The 20,312-nt window shown below is 42.8% G+C and overlaps 1 protein-coding gene across 1 annotated transcript in view; it reads left to right on the top strand.

The window, feature by feature from the left end:
• The first annotated feature begins 2,516 nt into the window (after nt 1–2,516).
• Nucleotides 2,517–20,312, top strand: part of SLC6A2 (solute carrier family 6 member 2) — a 71,291-nt gene continuing 53,495 nt past the window's right edge. Inside the window, 2 exon segments of the mRNA XM_075714909.1 lie at nt 2,517–2,636; nt 2,639–2,996. Coding sequence (XP_075571024.1) covers nt 2,517–2,636; nt 2,639–2,996 — 478 coding nt within the window.

Raw genomic sequence — 20,312 nt, 5'->3', positions numbered from 1 at the left:
CAAGGGCGGAATATCACTAACAGCCTGCCATCTTGCCTGGCTCCATTGAGATTTCGAAATACAATATTCCCTTCTCTGACTTCAACTCTACCCGCTGTCAGGTTCCATTAGGCATAACAAGATCCAGACAGATTCAAGATTAAGCAACTTTTTTATAAAATCCAATTGAGGACTTTCTTACCTTGAGGGTGCAGCAGATATTACATTAACCAGATTGTGCACACTCTCCATGCAAGAACTAAAGGCGCATATATACATATATATATGCACAGTGACTTAATTCTCTTAGGAAATAAGCGGGGGCTTTCTAGATTCCTCCCACCATAGACATCATGATCAAGCTCAGCTAATTGAGACCTTGTGGGGAAAAGGGTGTTCCTTAGCAAGGCCTTATTTTTCCAGAAGCAATATGTGAGTGCTGTTGTCTAGCGTAGGAAGTCTGTGCAGATTATTAAGGCAGTAATAGTCACGTGGAGAGAGGGGAACCAGGTTTAAAAAGCTCCTTGCTGGCTAGGCTACAGCTTCAGCTCCCAGAGAGACTGCAGTCCCAGAGTGGTGGCACCAAGAAGGAGGAATCCCCCTTCAGTCATCTTCTCCCTCCCTGTAGGTACCAGGGAATGGGACAGAGACATCCCCAGTGCTACCTGGTGAGTCCGTCAGCAAGGTGGCTTCAGGGCTCTGCAGCTGGGAGCGGAGGCTCCCCTTGTGCCCAGAACAGAGCCTATCCTGTATTTGCTACGGGAGAATGGGTGTGCAGGCTCACTGAAATGCAGGGGAGTGTGGGCATATTTGGGGGCACTGCATGTAACACGGGTATGTATTTGATGCATGTGGTGGCAGTGAGCGATGGACGGTATAAGGAGTAGGCAGCAGTGTAGCTGCGCAGCAGCGTAAAAACGTGTGTTGTACTGCATGGGCAAACAGCAAGTGTTTACAGGGTACTACGTAATGACTGTGCACAGGGGAAGTACTTGCAGCACATATGGCATGAAGTGTCAAAAAGAATAAGAGAAAATGGTCTTCTGTGGTGTATTCAGAGATGAGGGCAAGAAATCACAGAGTAACCAAAAGAGAACATATATGAGCTGCATGCTCTAAGCATATAATTGCTCTGAAACAGCATAGCCACTGCTCAAATACTTCACCTGGATGAGGGCTTTAGGATCCAAGTCACAGCCTGGATCTTGGAGTTTGAACCAAGACCTTTTTGTGAAGGCAGAAAATCTGCAAATTGTCAATAGCTGTCTTACTAGAATCTTCATAGTCTGTGGCCTAAAGAGAGGAGGGGCAGATGCCAATATGCGAGCTTTAACTCTTGAGTTGGGATTCTTTTTCACATGCCAAGTCTGCAGAGGAACCTGGTATTCCTTGTGAACTCTGACCAGCACCACTTCATATATTACAATTATAATAGTGTATTACCAGTCCTAGCAGAGTGAATAAGAGCGGGAGGCTGTAACAGCACTGAGAATCCTCTGTGATCTGACCTATTCTCATTGATGCCAGGCAGAAGGGAAGATATTCAATATTGGGGAGGGGGGGGCCAGTTTCTGCCTTTTGTGCTCAAATTTGATTCCCTTAACAGACAATGAATGTAGAGTTACTGCTCACAGCTGTAACAAAACGAATGGAAACCCCTTTCCGCAGCTGTATTTAGCCAACTTTTGGCATCAACCACTGTTGTTCTGCCAGCTAATTCTTCGTTCATTTTACCCATCAAAGACTCAGGTCCCGTTTGGAATAGCAGCACCCAGTTAATGCCCTGCCAATACTTCAACCTGACAACTGAACCCTACCAGCCCCATAGTTGCCAGGAAAGAAAAAGCGGGGCATCCATCAGTCCTGGCGTGGGAGTGTTAGCAGTGTCCAGCTCTGCCGTTGAACCCGCACCCCGCCAGGTTCTGATGTCAAAAGCCAGATTGTACTGTTTAACGAAAGGCACGGTAGCAGCCAGGGGAAAGCTGCCTCTGTGCTGCCGTTCAGCCGGGAAAGCAGGGAAGCGGGCGATCCGAATTAGCTCTACCTGTCGCCTGCTACCGGCACTTTCAGATTGCTTGACCGGGGACGCGTATTTTGCCTGGCGGGAAGGAGCGGCTCCCAGCGCCCCGTAGCCTGCGGCAGGACAAGCCCCAGCCGCCTAACCAACGCCAAGGCGACACTGCCGCTGGCGGGCGAGCCGCGGGGCCGGGCGGTGCGGGGCTCCGGCCGGGCGGTGCGGGGCTCCGGCCGGCGCCGCTCTCCCTGGCTCAGCCGGCTCACGGCGCGGATCGGGAGGCTCCAGCTGGGTGTCCGCCGGCGGGGGGGCCGGGGCCGGGACCGGGGCCGGGACCGGGGCCGGGGCCGGGGCCGGGGCCGGGGCGCCCCAGGTGCGCCCGCGGCTCGGCAGGCTGCGGGCAGCGGCGCCGCGCCGGGCTGCCGGCCGCTCCCCCGCGGCGGAAGGGCGCGGGAAGCCCCGCTCCCCGGGGGCACCCCGGCGGGCGCGGGCGCCGCGGTCCCCCCTCTCCCGCCTCATTTGCATGGCTCTTATTACGGCCGTGCCTCGCGCCTGCCGCGCTGACACCGGCGGGCTGGAGCGCGGAGTCGCCTCCAGCGGGAAGCGCACTTCTTCCGTCATCCGCGCTCCGCTCCGCTCCGCTCCGCACCCCGCCTCGCCCGCGCCCGCTCCCCCTCCTCAGCCCGCTCTCTCTGGATGTTTAAGGCAAGGATGAACAAACAGATCCAGCCCGACCGCAAAGTGTCGGTGGTGGCCCCCTTGCCGGACCGCGCGGGGCCGCCGCCCCCGAGGAAGGACGTGGAGCTGATCCTGGTGAAGGAGCACAACGGGGTGCAGTACACCAGCAGCAGCCTGCTGCCCGCCGGCCCCGCGCCGCGCTGCGGCGCACCGGACAGGGAGACCTGGGGCAAGAAGATCGACTTCCTCCTCTCCGTCATCGGCTTCGCCGTGGACCTGGCCAACGTCTGGCGGTTCCCCTACCTCTGCTACAAAAATGGAGGGGGTAAGAGCACCGCTTGCGAGGTCTTTTTGGTTTTTTATCCCCCCTCCCCCCCCACCCCCCCCCCCCCCGGCCCGGCTTCCCAAAGCCGCACCGCCGCGAAGGCGGCATCCCCTTCCTCTCCCCGGAGTTTCAGGGGGAAAGCCAAGAGCCGGGCGAGGCTCACCCCGCGGCGCCCGGGAGCGCTGCCGGACGGCGAGGGGAGGAGCGGCGGCGCGGCCGCTCTGCCCCAGCGCTGCCCCGCTCCTCCCTTCGCCATCCGGCACCGCGCGTCCCGGCGCCGGGCCCCGCAGCGGGGCCGCCGCTCCCCGCCGACCCTTCGCGGCAAGGACCGCGTCCGCTCCCGCTCCCGCTCCCGCTCCCCTCGGAGTTCCTCCTAAGTTCGGCGCACGGGCGGACTTGCCCTCTGCTGCCGCCTCAGCCTGCTTAACGCTTTTTTCGTTCGCAAGAAATAGCATCAAGAGGGGAGGAAAAAAAAAAAAACAAACAGAAAACACTTGAGCAGAAAAACGGAGTCTAGGAAAGTTAGCGCCGGACCGCTGAAAGGTTTCTTGGGGGCAGTTTTAACGTGGGAACAGGATTTCTGCCCTCCATTCTGCAGTTTGGGGCTTCCCTCCCCCCAGCAGGTAGGAGACTTGTTACAAACAAAACCTCACCTCCTGCACAGTTCGGCTACGACGGCAACAAAAAAAAAAAAAAAAAAAAGAAAAAAGACACACGATAATTACAGTTAGCTCCGAGTGTCTGGCACATCTTCAGTAAGACCTTAACTCCAGCACCCGCTTTCATCTCCCTGAAAGACGCTGTGTTGTCAGCAATGACTCCACACTGCGATGGAGTAACACCATCTGCAAGCCGGGCAGGTGCCTGGGGTGCTTTCAAATCGCACATAGGAAGAACAGACCCTGCCTAGCAGATGGAGGACTGTTTGTGTGAATGGTGAATGACACAGAGGGAAGAACTGCTAGATAGAAAGCGCGTTCTGTAAGATAGTTATGTACGTCTTGATAATGTGGTTGCCTGGTGATAAAGGCTAATGGTTCACACTTGTAGCATAAAATACCTGCTTCCTGTGAAACGAGGACTGCAGGATGGGAAAATCCCTATCAATTAACAGGGAATCACAGCCATCCTTGGAACTTAATAGGTTACTAGAAAGGGCTCGGTACTGAAACACTTGGTCTAGTGTGGCACTTCCAAAACTTGAGAGGAGTCAGAAAATATCCCTGCTCACCACCCAGACCAGCTGAAGAAAGTAGTTAGTACTGAAAAATAACCTCCATCCTTATTTCGTTGCCAAAAATAATACCAGCAATTCACACTACAGCAGCACAATGCATCATGAACCCAGCAGGCTTCCACGGTGTCAGGTGCAGGTGTAGCAGCAGCAGCAGTCATGCCACTCAGCACATATGCACCATTGCCAGATCTCCAGCTCATCTTGCAAGTTTTAGGGAAAGAGATACATTCCCCATCTCACATTGCACAAGGTGACACCCAGAGTGCTTGAACTCTTTCCTGTCATACTTTGGGGCACTTCATTTCCTAGCCTGCTTCCTTTATAATTGGCTGCTAGCTCAGGCATAGGAGGTAACAGTCTGCAATTCTTGCATTTTGTTTAGTCTCCATGTCAGTTCAGCTAGAGAAACCTGGGTCTTCATTAACATCTTTTAATTCAGATACTTCCAAATTGCAGTGGGGAGACAGCTAACATACTTCACAGCTACAAGAGGCACCTTTCAGACAAAAGTTTGCACCAATTCTTCCATACCATCAAAGTGAAATCAGACCTTTACAAGCGAAGGTGGAGAGGCCCTATGCTATCAAAGTCTGCAGAATGACTGAGAACTGCTTACTGATATAGAGATTATAAACACACATTTGTTCTGCTCTTCAATAGAGAACAAAACGCAGTATGAAGCATCTCAGTCAACACCTAGGATGTCATTCCCGAACACAGACATAGTATCACAACATCCTTTACTGGCACTTGAAAGACTTATTTTACCATAATATGAAAGATGGGATAATTCCGATGGTCAAAACCCATCAACAACGGCCTTTTTCCAAGGAGGTGTTCTCATGGAGGACATCAGCTAGCTGAGCTGGACAAAGACACATCAGCTGTGGCTAACAGGGGGACAAACTAATTTTTACAACTTGATTATGTTTGGCTTAATGAAGTTTAATCATATCTAGATATTAAGATTATTTTTCTTTTTCTATGCTTTTTGATAGATTTACGGCCATCAGCATATCAGTCATGACAGAATTTCCAGGATAGACCCTGCGCTGAGATGTGGGGAATGGAAATATAGCCAGGGAGTGGTTAACAGATCTCTCCCTTCTCTTTACAATTGTCTCTATGCAATCTTAAAAATGTTGTATATATCTCTCTACAAATTTTGTTTAGTAGAAACTCCTGTAAGAGATTCAGGCTCTAAAAGTACTGAGTTCACATCCGACTCAGTCCCTTTTCTCTGTCAAACTGGGTTTGGGAGCTTGTTCGCTCTATGGGTAAATTTTCCTAGGGGTAGATTTTCCTACAAGAGCAAAGAACATGAGGCAACAGGCAGAGCTATGGGATATTGTTGGATTTCGCCGTTATCTTTCCAGCCCTAAATCACAGATACTCTTGAACTTTTTTTTTTCCCACACTGCTACTGCAGGAGGGAACCTTTTTAGCACTACAGCAAGTTTTGCTACCTCAAAAGAATAATCCAGTAGGTTTCATGTAACTGCTGGCTTATGTATCTCCATACAGAAAATGTAATAAAAGTAAAGTACTAGTAGACATGGAGAAAAATTTAATTTCAATATCTTAGTAGTTTTGCTCGACTGCCAAGTAAGCTGAAGAGACAAAATCAGGTCGAGTTTCTATACTTGTATAGCGTGCTCAGACTTGATGTTTAAAAAAGTTTTAGAAGATGCTCATAATAGGGTTACAGTTTGCCTTTTGATATTTGTAAGGAGCTACTAGATAAAGGAAAAAACCGAAACAGATTAAACTTGAATTTGAAGGCATGTATAAAGTAAATCAGTAGAAGGAAAATGGTTTCCTGTCGTCTTCCTCCCTCAGTCTCTCTTCATTCTGAAAGCCTCAGCAATTACTCAGCCTCAGCAATTTAACTAGAGCTGACTTTAGACAAAGACAGTCAAATGCTGGTTACGAACTTGTGTATCTTCAACAGATTGATACAAAACGGGCAGTGAAAAGAAGCATGTTGCAGTGTCATAAGGCCTGAGCCAGTAAGGTATTTTAACACTTGTTGTCAGCATAGCTTGTGCTATCTAGCAAAAAGAAATTCTGTTATCCTTCCAAAATCTACACCCACAAAGGTTCTGCAAGTGCTCCTAAATATTGAACAACAGCGTCAAGGACATGGAAGTGGTAGAAAATGGCATCCCCCTTTACATCTGAAAAAAGTGACATGGGTGACGTGTGCACTGTTATGTTCCTAAGACTGGCTATGATTAATTTAAGATGCCAGCAGACACACTAAGGGCCTTTCCATGCTTGTAAAAATAGGTGGTTCTCAATAAAGCGTGAGAACTTACAGGAACTCAGAAGGCAAGTATAAACACACACTGTATTCCCTCATTCAAAGTTAAATTTTACAAGGACATGGATGTGTATACACCCCCACCTTCTTACTAGCCAGATCCTTGAGTTTCTTCCTTTGATACGCTCCAGGGACATTTCCTGATTAAAAACTAGGCTTTTGGGTTAGATCTTGAAGTTCCACACGTACAAAATTCCTGATAAGTTTACTTCAGTGAGTTTTACTTACACAAGGCATACACCACCCAGCAGTATTTATATAGACCCTTTTATGTTAAGTAACTTTGGAGGCAGCACCGGTGGCATTAGCAAAAAAAAAACAATTTGTATTTTAACAAACTCCCAGTAAAAGCTAGAGAGTAAGAAGCATCCAGCAGCACTAAAATGCTGAATGAATTGCCAGAAACATCTGTGTTTTGGGAGTAGCCTGCTGAGAGACCCCAATGGGACTTCTGCACAAAGATAGATGGCAGAATGTAACCCTTCTGTGAACAACTGTGATTTTTGGAAACATTCTTCTCCTATAAAAAAAAAAATCCCCAATCTTTAGTAAGATCTAAAAAGCTAGAGCGTTTTTTTTTTTTCTATCAGTTACCTACTTCCATAGTACTTGCCTGCCTTACAAGGGCAGAGACAGATCCAGTGGCTGTATTACAATATGAAACGGGCCACAGAAAACTTTCAGGACAGTTTAGTGTGAACAGACGGGATGAGATCTGGCCCTCACTAACTTTCTGGAAGCAGGATATGCCCACTATGTCCTCTAAAGTACTATATAAGATGATAGGGAGGCTCTGTACAGATGGTAAAATTCTGCAAGCAGATAAGGCAACACTGCAGAAGGGGGAATTCTCAAATATCGCCTTGTCAGTTTAGCTGATCAATAAACACTGCAACTCACATGTATTTGACTGCTCACACCACAAAGGAAAAGCACTGTTTGCAGCAGAGCAAATACTTTTTGTGCAGTCTGTTTGTGAGAGTTTCAAGGACCACAGTATGTCACTGGAGAAATCATCAACTATGGTCATTTCTACTGGCTATTCTCACAAGTGCTGTATCCTCATTATAACTCATTTCTGGCAAGAGCCCATTTTTCTTTTTTTTTTTTTTTTTTAAAAAGAGACTGCCTAGCTGTATGACTCTATCTATAAGTGATCAACATCAGTGTACCCAAAACAAGTCTTCATAATGCATCCAACTTTTTAAGTGCTCCCCAGTTCTGTATGAGGCTATGCTGAATTAAAGAATAAGAAGGGTATTAAAATTAGACTCTCATCAACTTAGGGAAAGATTTTCCCTGATATTTGGATTACATCTAAAATTTTACTGATGCCAAATGAAGTTGAGTAATGCCTAGTATGATTAACTGGTGTGCTCACAGTGGGGGAGGATGATGCTCAGTTAACAAAGCTACTGTAGTTTTTGTACAAGATACTTTTAGTATGAATGTTCATTTTTGTTTGCTTTTCCTGCATAGCCATAGGCAAAACTAGTATTTCCCATTGAAATTTGTGGAAAAAGAATTTACCAACATAAAGTCCTTTTTTGGTGAGCCATAGTATTTGCAAGGTCAGTCATGTTCAGACTACTCATTAGGAAGCATGTCGGATTAGTCACTGGAGATTTAGTGTATCATAAGAATCAGATTAAGCTTTTCATGAGTTTATGAATAGCTGCAGATAAATATTTTAACAGTTCTCTAGCTATCATAATGTACACTTCTAATCTCCTCCGAAGCATTATTTTTTTAAGTATTTTTAGACCACGGTATTTCTAGAAGAATTTGTTTGCTTCAAAGAACAGTTAACCAGCAATCAATACACTTTAAAACAGAAGTATCTTACAGTTTGTCCTAATGCTCCCTTTCCTATCCATATTTCCATAAGCTGTAGTGCAGGAGTGAGCAATTCACAGCACAGGTGCCGAAGACAGCATACAACCAAATGCGAACATCCCCAAGCAGGGCCAGCACAAAGCCAGGAGCCAAGAGCTGTCGCACACTGAGAATGACACCTGTGAAGGTATCGCCTCCCACAGAGCTGTGACCCTGGCTAGCACACCGCTTCACCAAAAGCAAGCTGTGATGCTGACCAGCAGCACCTTGCCTTTCTACGAGGCTCTGCCCCCTGCATTTTGGTCTGCCACCAAACTTAATCACTATTTTGAGAAAGAATATAATCTGGTGCTTTATACTTCAAAAGTGGATGACCTTTGCCTTGTAATATCAGAGTTTACATTCCAAAATAGCAGTGATGTTGATAACAATAAATCATCTTTGAAGTAATCTCACTGCAAAGCCTACGCCAAGACTTTGACTCATCAATCAATCAAAGCTTAGATGCAAATCTAGTGATTTTGGTTTCCTAATAAGGGGTTTTCAGTTCCCGGTAGCACATCAAACTAGTGACCTCAGACAGGTTAGACTGTATGCTGATGTCCACACTGTGGCCATGAGCTTTGGGCTCCAGGCATCGTGTGACACTGGGGACAACGTTCACTTGTGTGGTGTGACAGTACCTCCTTCCCCAGAGCTGGATTCCGTGGCCCGCTCACAGTTGCTCTCTTCCCTTTCCCATGACTTCATCTTTCCTTTCCTTGATCAGCCACAAATCATCCGGTGTATACAGAACATAGATTCACCTAGGCTCACCAGCACTGTAGCTCACATGCCAGTTGCTTCTCTGAAATTCCCTGTTTTCCTCTGCATATCTTGCTGGCTCCACAAAAGAAATCTTCAGAACTGTAATGTCTGCAGGGTTGTAAGGTACTATGTCATACATCTACTACCTATGAAGCATTATGAATAGTTAATAAGGAAGAACTGAATCCTTCTCACCCAAATCTTTCATCAATTGTAAAATTCTGGTTTCTGACTCTGGGGTAAGATACCATTGAAACAGTGTATAAGTGGTAGGTACACTGTATGGACTGTCAGCCAGATACCTGCCTGAGCGGAAGAGTTATATGTGTCCCTGAACAATTCTAGCAGTACTTAGATTGACAATTTTACAAAAGGTTCTAGAGAGATACAAGCATAGAAAGGTTCTAGACAAGATTGATAGTCTTGTCATAGTCATTAGCTTGACAGTACACCTTAAGAGGACCATCGTGTGATTCATGCAGGGCAAGCATTCAGAACTGATCTAAGGGGTGCTCTAATCAATCAGCCAAACTGGTTTTACACCTTTGCTTCTCCACGTTACCAAGACAATAAAAAAAAGCTGGTGTGAACCAAATGAGCTGTTCTGACAAAAGCAGAGATACTTCTTTCTAAGCATGCTGAATGAACGCATTTTGATTACCACTCAGAAACACTTTATCCTAAAGTAAGAGGCAGAAAAGACATCAAGTAGTAAACTTAGTTCCATTGTTTAGAAATTTAAAATCTCTGCTTAAGGTCTCCCGCCCGCCCCGCCGCCCTGCCTTCATTCCTGTATGCCATTCTCAATTCTGCCAAGAAACTGAAGTTCTGAAATAACACTAGAAAGCCATTCCAATAGGATATATATCCCTCCTGGACAAATAAATTCTGAAAGTCACATTAGGAAGCCTTCTACGTTCATATTAACACCTATTAAAACAGATGCAGGAGTTTCTTATAATTTGGCTAGGGATCTTGGGTTTTGGATACTCATTCAAGCTGAAATAGCAGACACTTAAGCTTCATCTGTTTCTAGTCTGTTTTCTCACATCTTTTTAAGCTCTTTTTTAAATTTGCTGGGAGCAATGGAAAATAGGCCATATTATGAGTGTAGCAGCCAACAGCCCTTCTTTACTGAAGAAACTAAAATATCTCTGAGGGGACTGAGACATGGTCTACATGGTTTTGGGGCAGAATTTCCCTTTCATCTTTTGGCAAAGTATCACAAACCTGTCTGTCAGCTCAGTGAATATGTGAATACAGCTCTAGTGGTCTAAAGATGTTATTTCAAGACAGATACTTTCCTCCCCGTACTTACACTGATACAAATCAGAATGCCAATACAACTACTTACACATAGAATCAGAGGAACATACAGCTTTAGTGAGTGTTTAGATATGCTGTGAGGGAAATTATTAAAATCAGTCCACGAATTACTGAACCTCTTGCTGTGAATTAAAATGGAAACAAATGGTCTAAAGAATTTTGGGCAGTTCTGAGGAGGAACATAAATAGCTCAAGCCTTCATTTTTGCTATGTCTTATGGGAAGCACATCAGCAAATCCCAGTTCTAAAGCCTTTGTCCCAGGTTAACCAATTGATTAAATAGTTAAGAACTGTAGTATGGCTCTCTAATATCAGTTTGCACTGTAAACTCCATAGCATTTACATACACTGTCATTATTAGATGATGTTGTGCCTAACTGCTCGAAGCACTATTACAAAACAATAAACCACAACCAAATAAATTATATACTTAGAGATATATTTATATTAAAATACTGTAATTTAGGAGGCAGGAGAAAAATTTAAATGGATGTCTTTGTAATACAGTTCTCGATCTTTCAGTACTACCTTGCTCTTAGTACTTTCCATTCTCTCTGTATATATGCTTCATACAGAATATACAAAACCATGGTAATGGGTTTTGGGGAATTTTGCAACTGACTCTTGACTTCTTGACTTGAAATGTGACAACAAGAAATTATTATTGAAGTTGAAATAAGTTGTATTCAGGACAACTCCACTGCCCCAGTCCAGTTTCACTGAAGAGTATGTAAAGATTCCAGGAATATCACACTGATTATAAACCTTCAGTTTCCCTTCCTCAGGGCATATGGAGACAAAGGATTCATGTTAGTAGCCTATTACCTATGTCTTGACAACCTGTAATTCCCTCCTCCAACTACAACTCCTTAATCTTCCCCTTTCCTTCCCCCTGCCTCTGAGTTAAGTCTTGAACCTTTCGTGGCAAGATTTCATCCTAATCGTGTAGAACTTATGCACTGGTGCCAAGTCAGAATAGTTTCAAGTGAAAGGCTTTACTGACACTCAAAACTTGACTTCCTAAAGATGGATATCCGAGTCCTTCAGGAAGTTGGCACCAAAAGTGCCTTAGACCCCCTGCAATGCTGAATAATCCCTGTTCTCATGGAAATTCTGGAGAGATAACTGTAGTATAATTCAGCATCTTAACTTCTGTATAGATTCAACATACTTAATTTTAACCATACAGATTTTTATACCTTTAATCCATAGAGAAGGGGGAAGGAGGTGGAGGGAATGGAAGGGAAACAGTTAAGGTCCTTGCCTTGTGGCATATTATTCTTCTTCACAAGGACCATAGGAAAGAACATCTAAACTACTTGTCAAAACTATCCTTTGTTTTATTCTCACTCTTCCTTCTCCTTTCCCCTATTCTCTGTTGAAGCAAGTTTTGCAATCTCTCTCCTGAAGCATGACAAAGGTGACAGCACAGTACACCACTTTGAGAACTAGGGTCTACCATTCAGAAACAGAAACTGTCAGCAGGGAAGCTGTCAGCTACATAAGCCACATACTTCTTTACACTCACATTCATCCAAAGAACACTACCAACTTGCCAGTGCACGGAATTCCGTGATAACATATTACTAAACAAAACTTGGACAGGATTGGGCAGGCAGTTGTCTTTTGCCAGTCCATAAATGTTTTTAATGATTAACATTCTGATTGCTGGTATGCAGAAAGACAAGCTGCCTTTATTATACAATAAGCCTTTTTACAGAAGATGGTAATTTTTCCAGCGCTCCTACTCTTTAAGGCTTTGTGAGCACAACCACTCACTTCCAAAAGCACAAGTGATTGCAGAAGCTGTGCTCTTAACGTAGGTATTAACTGGTTGTTATTGTTTGGCTATTACTATTGTTTAAGAATATACGCTAATTTAAGTGTCTAAAATAGTATCCAACACTCCCAGACCAGTGGTGTAAGACTAGACAAATATAAAGCCTTTCGTGGAATGCTTTGTTACAAACTGCTTCCCTAGAACAAACCCAGCATCAGAAGAGCAGTACCGGTTTGATCCCACCCCACTGAAGTACACAGGAGTTGTGATTTCAACAGTAGAAGAACATTACTCCTTTACAGTCTTTATTTCAGAGCTGGAGAAAAATACTGCATGATTCCCAAGCACCGCAATTAGTGACAGAGTGAGTAAAAAGCCATGTCTTGCTATAGCACTCTTGTTAGTTTGAGAAACAGCTTTTGTGGCACTGATGTACAGGAAGGATTGTGGCCGGGTAATTGCATAGCATTCATCTTTACTGAAGTCTGCAGAACTGTGGGAAGCTGCTGATTTTCTGGCCCACTGGCAGCATGGAAGAATACACCCTATCTGATTGCCTCACTGACTATACAAACAAGCTGTTACCATGGGCCTAGCGTATGTACTGAAAAAAGCATCCGAGTATTGTGTATCTTAGTTTTTGCTAGCTATTTATAATTTATTCTGCGCCTTCTGAACTATGTGTACTGAATAGCACTCTTTGCTGATATACCTTTCATTTCTCTCTCTTTTTCTCTTCTGCAATCAAACACCTCTTGCAATGTCTATCCTGAAGCATGCCAAAAGTGACAACACCTTACTTGCCCTTAAGATCCATATCTGAGGAAAAGTACGATACTGGTTCCAGTCAAATTCCAGTTTAATAAAAAAAGGGGGAGAGGCTGGACTTTTTCTGACATGCCACTTTAGAGTAGAATAATGGAAAACTTTTTCAGACCACAAGGTGGAGCAGTAGATCCTTAGAGATCTTGGTAGGTCCTAACCGGATAATGAATGTAGCAGCAGTCTACTGCATTTATAGGAAAAAAAAAAATACTGGAGGACCTAACAGGGTGGCTCATGACTTTCAAATACAGAGTTGCCCAGTAATAGCAATGATTGTTCCAATCTGACCCTTCTTGGATTTCCTGATTCACTTCATTTATTAGGATATTATAGGAGTGGCAGCTTTTAGTGATGCCTAATTCACATCAAGGAGCTCACTTGTCAGCATGGCCACAATGACAGCAAGGAGACAATCCATTGATAACAAGATGTTACCCCCTGAACACACCATTTTTAAAATCAGTGCAACATTAAAATTGAGACACAGTCTTTTTTCTGCAAGGAATGGCACAGGAGGAAATAATTTCTCAAATACTAAGTTTGGAGGTTGTTCTCTGCAGTGCTCTCAAAAAATTTACCTTTGGAAAACAAACAAGCTCCACACAGACTTTCACTACCATTCTACAATGTAGAGGCATGCCTTTTTTTTTTCTTCTTCAATGTTAATGTAACCAGCCTTCCAGCAGGTCTCAGCACCTTGCCTTTTTGGCAGAAGCATCATTATTTCACACCACCAGTAACAGAACACAAAGAGTTTCAGTGAGCAAGAACAATTAAGTATATTGGACTAACTATGATATTAGCAAGTTTGAGGCCAAGTATTATCAAAACATCAAGTTCACAGCTTGGAAGCTACTCTAAAGTATCTTTGCTGCATGACTCTTCATCAGCATGCAGGACTGTATCTGTCTACGGGTGTCCAATAAGCCTGATGCTATAAGAAAGCTGAAAAGCTCATGTCCCTAGCTGAGGGGTGATCATGGCTGTACATAGGCATCTTATTTATAAGGTTTATCACAAAACTGAGGAATAGCTTGTGCTGTGCAGTGCTTTTGTCTCCTCTCCAAAGAGAAATGCAGATGTGTCAATGAGATCATGAGGCAGGTGTTGGTGAGACCGGAGACACTCCAGGATTTTGTTTTGGGGAAGAGTTTGATCATTTGCTCCTTTTCTGCAGTTTGTTTCTCATTTATGTATGGCTTTACAGCCCTAGTTAGAATCAATAGATTCGTAAACCACAAGGGAGAAATCCTGACCCAGCTGAAGTCAATGGGTGGTTTTTTTCCATTGACGTCACCAGAGCCAGGATTTCAACCCAAACAACAGACGCCTCTCTCTTAAGGACTCCTAAGTAGACAGAATTTCCAGACTAAGAATTATGTGAGAAGAAAAACAGAGTAAAGTAATAAAAAACTATTCAGACTACACTGATATAGAAGACTTCCACTGACTAATAACTGATCTTCAGTCAGTGCAATAGCTCAGTACTTTACCTAATAAGCAAAATGTCAGAACTTACATAGGTGATGGTCATTATTACACGAAATGAATTTACTCTGTGAGAGTTAGGCTGTGACTTCGGCATTCTCCTATGTAGGGCTCAAGCAATAAAAAAAAGTACTATTTTAAGAAATGCTTTTTACTCTCACAGTTCATAGAGACGAATGATTAGGCACGAATCTCTTTCTAGCACTCAAGACTAAAGAGAAACACTGGGAAAATACAAGGCAAGTACAAGGCTAAAGGTCAGCAGGCAAATGAAAGGATTGGACTAGAAGATCTTACATTTTAAGACATTTTAAATTATTCTGGGGCCTAACCCATGGGTTTTGAACTTTTGAAATTGGCAGTTGTAAGAATATAGCTGGCATCGGTGACTCTCTCTCCCTTGACTCTTCCCTAAAAGAAAGTGACAGACAACAGTTTCCAGGCTATTCCTAAATTACAGGTTAATCCTTCATTGACGCATACAGAGGCTGATGACAAAATAGCTGTCTCTAACCCTAAATTAAGAGATTTGGAGATCTTCAAGATCACCTACGTTTTTCCTTCTAAATACTGTTTTACAGTCATGAGGTAGTATGTGTCTAAAAGCTGTTTAGAAATATGAAAAAAAATACAGCTGTGTGATAAGTTGAAAACACAAAGCTCAGCCACACTGATTTATCATAAGGTCTGAGTAATCAGTGAACAAAACTGCCCCACTGTCTGCCCTAGCAAAAGTTTGCACTGTGATGAAACAAGAAGAATTTTGCTTCAAACTGTTAACAGGCCTCTGCTTCGTCTTGGCAGTGAGCTATGATGGGCCCTGAGGTCATTTTCACATTCTTCTATGGCATTTCAAGCTAGGAGGCCCTGTGCAGAATCGCAGTGATAAGGTATGTACTGGACAGATTGGACTGAGGGGAAAATTTACTTCATTGCTGGAAGCCTATTAGGAAAATAGTCCACTAAATAAGAACAAACAAAGCTCAGGTTTCAAACTGAAATAAAAACTTTTGTCTGATTAATTCCCACAGAAGAGGGAGAGTAGTCAGACAGAAAATGAAGGAAGGGTGTTGCTAGCCAGTACAGCCAGATTGATGCAGCACTGTTGTGGTTTCATACTGGTCTAGGTGAGACTCAGTTTACCCTTTGGAGCAAGGGTACATCAAGAGAAGTAGTTCTTACAGTCCTCCTGTTGCAGAGACGCTACTGAAAAGTTTTGCTTTGTGCCCACAATGCCCAAATTCTCAGAGACCCCACCTGATGGCTCTGCATTGCATACGGCATTTTACCAGCACTACCACAGGCTAGGTACAGATTTTTTCCAAATGGAAAGGTTTTCAGTGAAGAATGCTGTGACAGTTTTTGTGAAATTCTTGTGTTCAGTGTTAATAGAAAGTATAGTTAGTTAATACAAAGTAAAGAAGCCACAGCCATCTGGAAGCTACTCTTGCCCAGACCTTCCAAAATTTTAGCACAATCCAATAGCAACTATAATCTTTGATAAGAATACACAGTTTTGCATTGTTCTAGGCAATTAACGCAGTAGTAGCCATCACTGTAATGGTAAATTTGCCAAAATCATTGCTAACAGCATCACACGCAGCCATTAAAGTTTACAAAGAAATTAAATTGATGCAACATTTGTCTTATGTAAGAAAATATTGTTTATGGCTAGATAGCATACTATCCATTTCAAAATATGTGTGAAATCTGTACTTTGTAGTTTATATAGCATGTCTAAGAAGTATAGATGTACCAGAAAACTACATAAAGAATACTTCCCAGTAGTGTTGACAGAAAACATAGGTGGGTTTTAATAAAACATGGAGAATGGCTTTATAGTGTATGTAACTGTTTTCTACTTGGAAGCCCTGTAAAAACATACATTATATGTACTTTACAGTATATTTATTCTGCTTCCTTTAGTGGCATCAGAAAGAACATTCATCCTGAAGGCCTCCAGTATAATGACTAAGAGTAAAAGTTAGATTTCCTAGAATACTTATAGATGGGAATGTATAACTGTCTCATACTTCTGTGATAGAACATAACCCTTTATTGCTAGGAAGAATTTAGAGGATTCTGTTGTGCAAGAGTTTGTGAAGATTGAGATAGTACAGAAAGTATTACACTATTGCAAATAAATCTCTAATAAAGCCTGGAAAGAAAAGGAATGTTTTGCTTTGGTCATTGAGTCCAAAAATTGGAGTTACAACTTAAAATTGGATTAATCACTAAATGGTAAGGCAAGTTTTAAGTGTACCTCAGAGTGTTTATACCTGATTCTTCTCTAGCAGAACTTCAAGGCATTTACCTCCTATTGGTTTGTACATTAATCCTCTTGAAAGCAGCCTGGCACTTGTCTAGAGCTGATTTAAGATGTCTTAAGCACTTTGTTTTACCCTGGCACAGTTATGAACATCATGCTGCCTAAAATGGGTACTGCGTCCTCTCCAGAGGGTGCTTAAACTTTGGGGCTGTTTTTTATTTTGACAACCTGCAAAAGAAAAGCAGTCTTTAAGAGAAACACCCTCCGAGGTTGTGTTGTGAACCAGAAATTGCACTGTTACATGTACAGAACAAAGCACATTTAACATGCCTTGTCTCTCTGTGTATATTAGCTACTGCTATGGCTCTAATTAGCTCTGCCAGGGCAGTCGTATCACCTCGTATTAGGCCTCCAATGCCGGTAGCATAACTAGGAGGTGAGTCTCCCCGTGTAAACCCTGTACAATGTACACAGGACAGCGAGCAGCTTCCACAAGGGCAATCCTGAGAATGTTAGAAAGAGCAGAAAGACCAAAGCAAGAACTAACACTGCCTAAATGAGGGGCTGAAATCCAGAGGATTCATCCCAGGCTCTTTTCTAGCAAGGTGGAGGAACATCTCAGAGGTATAAACTTAGCATTCCTGAAGCATCAAATGCACAGCTCGGAAAGTGGGTGCCGTAACTTCATGTGGGTACAAAAAGTGCCCACATAACTCTTCACCCTGCCAATATATGAACCTGCCATGTGAAGAAATACCTGTAAGGTGGGAATTTTAGACAGAAAAGCAGGAACCACTACTACACTGTAATTCATTAGTTTAGTTCACTCAGTCTCTTCAGATTATAAAAAGAAGGCTGAAACACTTGATTGCAGCACTTAAGCATCTTCACAGGAGGGAAACAAAGTATTGCAGGATATTTTAATTTATCAGGGAAAGCATGGCCACAATTAAATGTCAGATATATTCAGATTAGAAATAATGGTTTGGGGTTTTCTTTAAATTTTTTTTTATAACACCAAAGTTATTAACCCAGGAAACAAACTACCAAAAAAAGCAAAGAATCTGCCTGGTATCTTCAAATCAGGATTGTATGTTTTTCTGGTTTACATTAGACAGGAACTTAGATCAGAGTATCTAACAATCCATTCTGGCATCAAAATCAGATGGATCCATGAATTTTGAAAAAATTAATTTTAGTTTACAGCTGACTGAGACAAAACAAACACAAATGAACATACAAGTTCTCTGAGAAGGGAGAGAAAACTATGACTAACAGTCTGTATCTGAACTGAAGTAAAACTGTAGTTGCCAAAATCTCCCTGGCACCAAACAAGGACTTCCCTACACTTAAGAGGCAGTTAAAGCTGATGAAGTAGTATTTCCTTTCATGTACATGACTATATTCTGTACATCACAGAAAATAGTTTTTCAGTACACACATTTCACGGAAAACTTACCACATGAGGTTATGTTATTATGGATTTTCTAGTGCTGGAATCTAGCAAAACCTGCTTATCTTGATCCACAAGCTCACAGCCAATAGCTTCTGATGTCTTCATTCAAAAATACTTTTAGCTATGGATGTTCTGCCTACAATAAATTGGTACATTTTGACAGGCACTTGATTTTGTACATCTCAGGTAAGCCTACACCTTACATGGGTGGTTTTGTTGATATGCAATTGCAGGTGAATATATCCTTGTGTCACCCCTAATAATTGTTAGGTTGGGGAAAAAACACAAATAAAACACTCCTATTAATAAAATGATAGAATACTATTTTTCCCTCTTAATTTAGCATCTCTTAAGCATCCAGTGATGTCTATTGTGAAGCAGCAGTGTTCTCCAGCTAGGCATCTGCACGCTGACCCGGCAGTCCAGTATTACGTACTTCCCCTGACCGGCACCTTCTGAAGAGCTTGCCATTTTGTTCCCCAAAGCGTTAGCTGTTCCAGGAAAGGATACTACCACTCCTACAAACCCTGTCCCATTCAACATTAGTAATAGGGATTTCATAAATCACATAACAAAACAGTCTACAAGCTGGCTGCACATTCCAGCTCACTTACTCTTTCATTTCTTGTTTAAATCAGCCAGGTAGTTGAAAAAGAAAAAGGCACAAAGTCAAGATGGATTTGGGCAGGAATGTCAGTAGCTAGACCTGCACATTGTTACAACCTCCACGTTATTTACTTACCAAACTACTGTGAAAGCTCACCTTGATGCTAATTCATTTATTTAGAAACAAAGGGGCCAGCTCCAATAGTACCTGTGCTATCAGGAGGCATGATATAAAAACAAAAGCTATCACTGCAACCTTGTAAAGCAGATTTTTGGACTTTCTACAGTCACACTCACAGCAGAAGATGGGAATGGCTTGATTTCCCTAAGCTAGCAGCAGTAAGAGTGTTGTGAAGGTCAGCAGCAGGGACCACCCCCCCAGGTCCAGAGCTCCCACTGCCACACTGGCCATCTTGGACCAACCTGATTTATATTCTTTCAAACCCACCACGTCTATTTATTCTTTAATTTCCTATCAAACAACATAGGCCAGGGTTTTGTTCTTATATGTTCCTGTGATTATCTTTAAACTACACACTGTTGTAAATATGATCATTTGATTAATTTATGTAATAGGACCTTAGCCAATGACTTGGGTCTTATTTATGAATGAATCATGCTGCTCTGAGTGGCTGGGTATATTTAACTCTCATTAATTTGTTCAAAATAGCTACTAATGGGTTTCTTTAGCTCATTACCCTTGTAACAAAAAGCCGAAGAGATGACTGGGTTTGCATGGAAGGGCTTGGGTAACCCTTTCTGTTACAACCCAGTGACCAGCTTATAAATACACTGCACTTCAAGTGATTTCAAGGCAGTAGCAGGCTAACAGCTCAAGACAAAAAAATGCAGGCTTCAGCTGGCATCAGCCCATGGACAGCATTGAACCATTTCTGGAAACTATTTGTTTTCACTTTCTTTTGAGTGAAAGGAACGCTATTAAAATTGGAATTCTGGAAGAACTGAAGTCTCTGAGCCCAAATTGAGAGTAGAAATATAAATAGGTTCAAATCTAGCAAGAGTTTGTTAGAGGGAACAGCTAAATATAAGGGCTTCAAAAGAAACATGTCACTCACCGTGGTATAGCTCCCCTGGTTTTATGATTCAGAAATACTTTCCATGAAAAAGGTTGCATACTTGGAAGATTTTACTGTATACTTGGAGGATTTTATATGTGCAAAGTGCTGCTGAAGTTTTTATAGTATGTCATGCGATCTGTTTTGCAGAAGAATGTTATTTTTGACTACTATAATCTATTGCTGGCTGGGCTCAACATCACCGTACAGCTGCTATTAAAATCATCATCTTGGCTTTGACACTGAGGTTACATCATGTTCCTTTGTATCTCTGACTTCTCTTTGCT

Source organism: Pelecanus crispus, chromosome 8, assembly GCF_030463565.1.
Source record: "Pelecanus crispus isolate bPelCri1 chromosome 8, bPelCri1.pri, whole genome shotgun sequence".
NCBI classification, from domain to species: domain Eukaryota; kingdom Metazoa; phylum Chordata; class Aves; order Pelecaniformes; family Pelecanidae; genus Pelecanus; species Pelecanus crispus.
The sequence above is the reverse complement of the archived record's forward strand: the minus strand, read 5'-3'. Positions and strand labels throughout refer to the sequence as shown.